General features: G+C 36.2%; 1 protein-coding gene across 1 annotated transcript; it reads right to left on the bottom strand.

Annotated features, from left to right (window-relative positions):
* LOC139937494 (uncharacterized) lies at positions 1-6,401 on the bottom strand. Its single transcript, XM_071932649.1, has 4 exons — positions 6,275-6,401; positions 5,494-5,551; positions 2,937-3,052; positions 1-523 (listed from the first exon to the last, which is right to left on the bottom strand). Exons 1-4 carry the CDS (start codon positions 6,333-6,335, stop codon positions 402-404), a joined length of 357 nt encoding a protein of 118 aa, XP_071788750.1. The 5' UTR covers positions 6,336-6,401; the 3' UTR covers positions 1-401.
* Positions 6,402-8,164: the final 1,763 nt, after the last annotated feature.

The following is an 8,164-nucleotide window of genomic DNA, read 5'->3' as shown; positions in this document are numbered from 1 at the left end:
ATAACACTTTACATTTTGTACCATCACAATTAATAAAAAAAAAAAAAAAAAAAAAAAAAAACATAAATGATTTAGGTCCAGAAAATAAAATGATTTCTATTGATACCGAATTAATGTGCATAAAGAAGCTTACGCATCTAAAAATCAAAGTACTTTTGTTTTTATATTATTATTATCTTTTTGTATTGAAAAAAAAACCACCCAGAGTTCTTTATGATATAACAGAAGTTGATACGTTTCACATCTCTTCCAAAGACACGTTGTAATGAAGATCCATCCAAAAATAGTTATTTAGTTAAAAGATTAATTTAATTTAAGTGACCACACCAAACATTAAGATACTTATACTATTATCTAAAATCAAATTTAAGGGTCAGTTTAGGTCCGTTCGGGATGTCATCTTAGCATGTTTCTTCAATCTCTTCCCAGTAGCAACCTTCGTTACAGCATTCTTCGGTAAGGCCTCGTTTCTGGACGTTACGCGCAGACAAAAAGCCGTTTGCTTTGCCACGGTTCAGGAACTCTGCGCAATGAATAAATATTTAACAATGACTTTAACTTCAAGGGTTTGGGTTCTTTTTTTTTTGTAACACAAAACACAATGTTCACATATTTACATTAAAGACACTGGACACTATTGTCAATTGTTAAAAGCCAGTCTTCCCACTTGCTGTATCTCAACATTAATGCATAAAATAACAAACCTGTGAAATTTGAGCTCAATCGGGAAACACCCTTGTCACACGAAGTTGTGTGCTTTCAGATGATTGATTTCGAGACCTCAAATTCTAAATCTGAGGTCTTCGAAATCAAATTCGTGGACAAATACTTCTTTCTCGAAAACTACGTTACTTCAGAGGGAGCCGTTTCTCACAATTTTTTATACTATCAACAGCTCCCCATTACTCGTTACCAAGTAAAGTTTTATGCTATTAATTATTTTGAGTAATTACCAATAGTGTCCACTGCCTTTAAACTTACACGGTTTGAAGAAATGGTGGTAGAAAGCTTCCCTTAAAATATTAGTTGCTCAGGTGCTTGTATCTATATACCAAAACTGTTAAATACGTTGTAGATGCTGAAATAATTGTCGTATCACTGAGAAAAATGATATCTGATCATAGTGAAGAAAGAGTGAAATAGGATAGTGGGTGCCAAATAAAATAATTATCGAGACGAGAAATATTTTCGTGACATTGTTTTTATTAATTTCTTAAAAAAACTGCAGCACTTAAGCATTTAGTCGCGACATAGTCTATAAGTGATGAGGCGCGACTAGTCGAGTAGTAAAATTTCACTATTCGCCCAGGCCTATAATGACCGGCAACGAGGTAACTAGTATACGTCTATTCCCACGAGGGACTTCGAGTGACCAGAAGAGCGACCTATTTAGGCCCCTCTTCTGGTCAATCACAGGCCCGAGGGGGAACAGACGTACACTATTAACCAAATTATGCCAGTCAATATGTGTTTTATAACACAGCTCGGTCTTAAATGTCAAATAAGAACAGAAAAAGGAGTTTGTAGTTGCTGTTCACGGTTCAAGTCAAGAGAGGGCGATGTTACTGCGGGCACTATATTCAAAATCACTGGGTCGTATGAATAAAAAGTAGTATTTACTGACAAGTACTAGCAAAAAGTAAAAGCATATACTTCCAAGTAAAAGCATTCAGTAAAAGCATCTTCTGAATTCCGTATGAATAAACCTGTTCTTTTACTGCAAAGTATTCACTTAATGGTTTGGAGTAAATACTTCTGATATACCATGGCTGGATGGCTCTTTAACAAAATGTTTCCTTTGTATTACAACTCCCATTCACGTCTACGTACGCGCTCACACACACACACACACACACACAGCTTAAGCAGCATTTGATTTAATAGAAACATAGAAATCTTCAAGTCAGCCATGAGGTTTTTATTCTGACAACATTTTGATGAAGACGACTCATCTGGACACCCAGAATCAAAACGTTTTTGTTAAGGTTTTGAAACTTACAGTGCTATATAGAGAAGATGAGAGCTGGATATGAGCATAGCTATTTAATTTAAACTTAGAAGTTTTAATAGTAACACGAACAACATTCTATTGAAATGCATTTAATTGTTCACAAAATTACCTTTTCTGAGCCTTAATGACCGAGGCATTAATTTCTGAGCCAAAAAATTGCTTTATATCTTTAAAAAAGCTTGCTTTACTTATACAAAACGTTTTTTTACAAACGGTTTTATTTTATCCTCAGCAAAAATATAAACAAACTTGTTTAAAAGCAGTTTGAGTTTGTGTGCATTGTTTCTGTTGTGAAACACTGTGCATGTGTCTATTTAATATTTCAGTGATGTATGTCATTTATCCTGTGAGGAGGAATATTCATAAACACCGTCATTTCTTCAGATAAGCCTTTTACTTCTGTGTCCAAGGTAGCTCTGGAGCTACCTTGAAAAATGACCAGTACTTACTAGCATTTTGTAGTATTTTCTCCATTTCATTCATGTGAAAGTAAGTAAGTGCTAAAAAGAAAAGGATTTACTTTTCATTAAAGGAAGATAATTTTAGCATTTTAGTAAATTCTTTATAGTAAAAGCTTTAACTACCTTTTATTCATATGGATGGTAGTAAACACTTGAAATTTTCAAGTAAAAGAAGTGTGTTATAACACAAAATAGTGAACGTGTGTTTCTTTATAGAAACGTATAGATAGTTCAGGTGAACAAATAACTCATTTGCTGACATACCAGACGCTCAGCTTTTAAACCACGCAAATTAATGATCATTTGAAAAGGGACAGTACATGGTGCTGTAAAGGAATAGGTCTCATACTTTTCGTATAGCTCCACATCACTGGATGAAATAAAAAACCTGTGAGCTTTTGATACGCCCCTCTAGTGGTGTGATCAAGCGCTATTTAAGAAGCGAGTATTATCATTAGTATTACCTGACATTTCGAGCTCCCTCTTCCTCGGTACAAGTCCGCATTGGCAGTACGCAGTCTTCTTTTCAGTCAAAGTCTCACCACAGAATGTGTGTATGGGTCCCTCCCATCGCTTCTTACTGCAACAAGAAAACAAACAATTATTATGACTGAGTTCGGGCAGTGTGTTCCTGCTTGGCTCACTGTTCTCTCATCATGCCCGAACGATGAGAAGAAGGCCCGAGAACAATACACTCGGGTTAAGATCGCGCACCAGCTTTTCTCGCGGGGGGGGGGGGGGGGGTGGGGGTTTCAAGAACAACACTTCACAAAATGGCAGCAGCATCTCAAGAGAATGAGTAAATTAGACGCAAAATTAATCTAAAAAAGTTTGTTATAGTTAATTTTGATAAGTTGAAAGTTAACATTTGACCCATTATAATCATCCCAAAGTGTAAAGGTCGAAAGTTATGTCACTTTCTACCGTCAGGTTTCCGACTATAAAAACAAATTGAACAGCACCGAATCACTTTTCGTAGCGCTATCACTTCGTCGTTTGACCGGATGAACTAAAAACAGCGATCTTATACTTATACTACAAATAAACCGCCAGAACTCGGCCGTAATGGGTGCGTTCGTTTAGCTTCCCTGGGTCGACCCTGGACTGCCCCCGGTGCGTTCAAAAAGCTTTGACGTCATTCCAGGGGCTAACCCGGGTCATCCCCCAGTGCCCTGCTTGTTGAGTGGATCACTTGGGGGCTGACCCCATGTGCATGACGTCACTACGAGAGCGTTGAGTGGTCGTTCGTTTAGCTGTTGTGGGGCTCACCCGATTGAGCACCGCGGGGTAGACCCAGGGAAGCTAATTAAACGAACGCACCCTATGTCTTAATAGTCTGGTCCCCTGTTAAATACATGAGACAGGTATTGGCTTCACAGAACCATTGATTTCATTCGCAGTGGCGTAATCAGAGGGGGGGGGGGGGCAGGGGGGCCGGCGCGCCCCCCCCCCCCCCCCGCTCAGAACCCTTGCCCCCCCCCCCTCTTGCCCCCCCATATGAAATCAGAGATAAGTATATTCCTTATAGGCCTTATGTATAAATCGTTTAAGGCTGCATAAAATGCTGTCGTAAAAAGGAAAACTTGTATTCATATCAGTAGGCCCTATGTGGACTATAACATGAAAAATGCGTGGAAACGCGCGCGCGATCGTATTGGCGGTAAATGTTTGTTGTGGTTTTGCGGTTACAGAGAGTGCAGGATGTGACAAAGTTCTGTTAAATACGTGGTGGTCTGAACGCAGACCAATACTAATAGCTCCGTAAACACAAAGTCATATCATGGAGTTAGAAATTTCTACCTCCATGGTCAGATGCACTACAGAGAAATTTACTACAGCAAACAAATGGCCAGCGAAAAAGGTTGCTTACACCATTTCTTATCCTTTGAAGCAAGCGGTGCAATTGAGAGGTAGGCCTATTTTAAATATCCGTTTCATAACTAAAATGTGATTATTAAACACCCACAATTTCGATCCTGTATTTTTTTTGATGGCTTACACTTGTTACAATAAGGCCGAGTAAAAAAAAGAAACATGTTTAGTGTCTGGGTTTCTCAAAAAAAGGAAGGAGGAGGGGCTTTTTATTTTTTATTTCAAGATGGCCGCCATGAATGTCAAATATCAACTGTTTTTTCTGCTGCTGAAATACACAAAACATTCATGAAACAGTTTGGTCAAGGCATTCAGACAAGACATTCAGATGTTTTTTGTTTTTGCTGAGATCATTTAAAATAACCCTTTTTCAAAACAAAAAAAAAACAAAAACAAATGTGCATAAAAAAACTTAAGAAAAAAAACGGGGTCCTGTAAAAAGGAAGCGGGCGGGGACGCTAAACATTTCTATTTTTCTATTTTTACTTGGCCTAATATTATTATGTTTTGCGTATTTACACACCCACAAAGCCCATTTGAGAATGCCGTGTACAACTCTAAATTGGTACTTAGTGACCACAGTTGGTAATTTAATCCTTTTATACAGTCAAAAACTTTTATCTTACACAAAATGACATGTTCTCTAAGATTTTGTTGTTTTCGCAATCTTTTGTTACCTGCTGAGTGCTGACTATAGACTGTTTTAGAACTGCATTGGTGTGTATCAACTATATATCAGTTAACACATTTAATAATAATCTTGTACTTCTTTGGCCCCCCCAAATTTAATCATTGCCCCCACTTGCCCCACCAAATGAAAATGTCTAGTTACGCCACTGTTCATTCGATAAACGTGCAGTAACGTAAAGCAATTCTGTGTCTTGATTGGTCGAGTTCTCTATGAATCGAGGTGGTGTGTTTAGCAGCTACACTTTCGGTCATCTGGCGCAAAAACCGGCGTTTGTTTTACATGTCGTACATTTTGATGGCGTATTTCCGTATGAATTTGAAAAAAAATCCCTATTACACAAGTTGTTAAAGAAATGACATTGACAAGTACCATTATAAACACTGCCTGGAACAATTGAGAATAAACAGGAAAATTAAGCAATAAAAATACACAAACATTCTTCATGTTTTGTAACTCACCCCTCGCTCTTAACCTGATCGGCAAGCTGCTGACAAGATGCTACACTAAGTTCAGTGCCTAAAGTAGAATAAACAATTTAAAGACAGTTGTTGGAAAATAAATATGCAGTGGTTATACAATACAAAAAGGGATATAAAGCAAAACATAAACAAACACGGAAAAAAAAAGAAAAAAAAAACCCAACAATGACAACACGCAAGAGAACTAAAAAAAAAAAAACTAAGAATAGATAGATAATAGATAGATAACTTATTAGTTCACAAGCCAATGATCATTTTTTTTTTCCGTTTAAGAATCTATCCCATTTATTATTGATAACTTGTTTCATAATCAATTTCTTGTAAGATACAAACGCAGGTAACACACAAACTATTCACAACCATTAATATAGACATCTGTAATTCAGATGAAACAACAAGAACAAACACGTCATCACCACGTCACTAGTTCTTACATATCGTACATGATGACTTGTATGGTGAAAATATGGTTGTAACTGTTTGAAAACATAAACATTTCAACCAAAACAAATTGTGTTTAAAATATACAGTTTTTGGTTTAGGTTCAGAACAGCAAAGAAACAATAGAAAACAAAGCCCATCAAGAAAAAGAACAAAAAGAACAAAAATACATAAATAAATACAAAAATACAAAATAAGAAAATAAATTTAATTGAGGCAAGTACAATTTTACCAAAATCAGTTGTTCATTTTTATTTGGGGTGTGTACTTCCTTTGACACTCAGTGCAATACCTACTTGGTCTAATTAGTTTAACTTACCAGAAATGCTGACTACCAGACAAATGCTGAGCAGTAGCAACGCAGTCATACATCGATTCATGGTGATACGATAGGCAGGAGGGAACAAGCACCGATGGCAACACACTCAACTCGGCCAGCTTTATAAAGCACTTTTACTAAGCACTTCAGATCTGGTCTAAGTCACGTGACGACTCACTAATAATTCACGTGACGACTCACTGATAGATGGGGACTCTTGATCATTGGTCAACAACAACTTAGTTTTATGTTGATCAGCATGGTGTGTAATAATCTACCCGATCAATAAAGAATTTACAAAACCGATCAGGTTTGTCAAGCACGTTACCCCCCCCCCCAAAAAAAAAAAAAAAAATAGTGATATAATTTTTATTTATTTATCAGTTAACAATTATGATAATTATGAATAGTAGTTATAATTCAAACAAGGAATTAAACAAATAAACAAACGAATAAATAAAGACAGAGTACATAAGCCAATAACAATGAAAATATTGCTAAAACTTGAACATTAAACGTGTGATACGTGTTTTCAAAAAAAGAAGGTGTAATGTCTACGTGCGGGAGGTTTTCCCTTGTTGTTTCCTCGAATTTTCTAATGTCTCAATGTTTAGATAGTCTTAAAAGAATAACTGAACTTCTTAAAACACTATCTGAACTTTATTGAGAAAGGATATTTATCGACACTGGAATTAACGCATTTAAAACAACAAATCAAAGCAAAGCGAATAAAATTAAATCAAAAAAATTATTCAAAACTAACTTTTGGAACAACTTCTTATCCCGTTGAAAAGAACCAACACTTCCTTTAGAATTATTCATAGAATAGTCAAAAGTGCATTAAATGAAGTAGGCTACACAAATTAGAAGGGAGTAAAGAAAAATATGCCCCAAAACACTGACCTCTGAATTTCTTTCGTCGTGGGTTGGAGAGCGTGAACCAACTAATTGACTCAGGTAAGTACGACAACTGTTAGCTGCTAGTTAGTCACGCAGTACAGGTAAGAACTACCTGCATGCCTCATTCAATCCAAGGTGAGCTTTGTACGTCAGTCATAAACACTTTCAAGGATAATATGACAATTAACTAAAACCATTTTGTAGGAAGATCAGCCAAAAGACAAATTATTATTCGAGGCAATTAACACTTGGTACGTTTAATTAGTGTTTAATATATATGCGGGCTAATAACGCATAACGCACTTATAGTGTTTATAGTCATTTTATATGTTTGCCTCTACAAAGAGGACTCCAAGGTTAACATTAAGTTTCGTGGTCCTCCCATTTTCTACTACTAGAAAATACTATAGAATCATCAAGCAAGCCTCATCATTGGACCAATGCATATTTTATTTTTATTTATTTTATAATTTTTATTTTACATAATTCGGATGAAAATGGCGACACCATCGGAGAAGAGAAAAAGAAAAATTGGAAGCAAACTTTGCCCCCTCATTTACAATTCTGACACGTTTCATACCGTAACATCTTGTATGTTTCTTTGTTTCTTTCTGTCATGACGATTTCATTTACTTACTGATTTCAACCTCAAACGCACTGTTTGTCTCTTCAATACTAGACCGGCCTCTTTGTTTTTCTTTTTTTTTTTTTTTGGGGGGGGGGGGGGGGTTAGCTGAAATGTTTGTATACTGTCACAAGGTATTGCACGAAAAAACCACCAATGAAACATAGTATACGAGGTTAACTAATCAGAAGATACAAATTAATTATTGTCATGACGGATCCCGACATTTTTAATCTTACGTCCATCAGAAATGAACGATTGGTTATGCTTGTTGCAGTGTAAGTTATGCCTTGTCCGTGGCATGTGTGAAATATTTTGTCGTTTTTCGTATTGAAATAATAATATGATTGTGTTTTTTCCAAATG

The sequence above is a fragment of the Asterias amurensis genome, chromosome 5, assembly GCF_032118995.1.
Source record: "Asterias amurensis chromosome 5, ASM3211899v1".
Lineage (NCBI taxonomy): Eukaryota > Metazoa > Echinodermata > Asteroidea > Forcipulatida > Asteriidae > Asterias > Asterias amurensis.
This window is presented reverse-complemented; position numbering and strand designations above follow the sequence as displayed.

What these genes read in the sequence shown, in the direction of transcription:
- LOC139937494 (XM_071932649.1), bottom strand. Translation starts at nt 6,335, where the DNA reads ATGAATCGATGTATGACTGCGTTGCTACTGCTCAGCATTTGTCTGGTA. An exon ending in TCTGGTAGTCAGCATTTCTG is followed by an intron (nt 5,552 to 6,274) that starts GTAAGTTAAACT and finishes ATTCTACTTTAG; the next exon opens with GCACTGAACTTAGTGTAGCA. An exon ending in GAGGGAGCTCGAAATGTCAG is followed by an intron (nt 524 to 2,936) that starts GTAATACTAATG and finishes TTCATTGCGCAG; the next exon opens with AGTTCCTGAACCGTGGCAAA.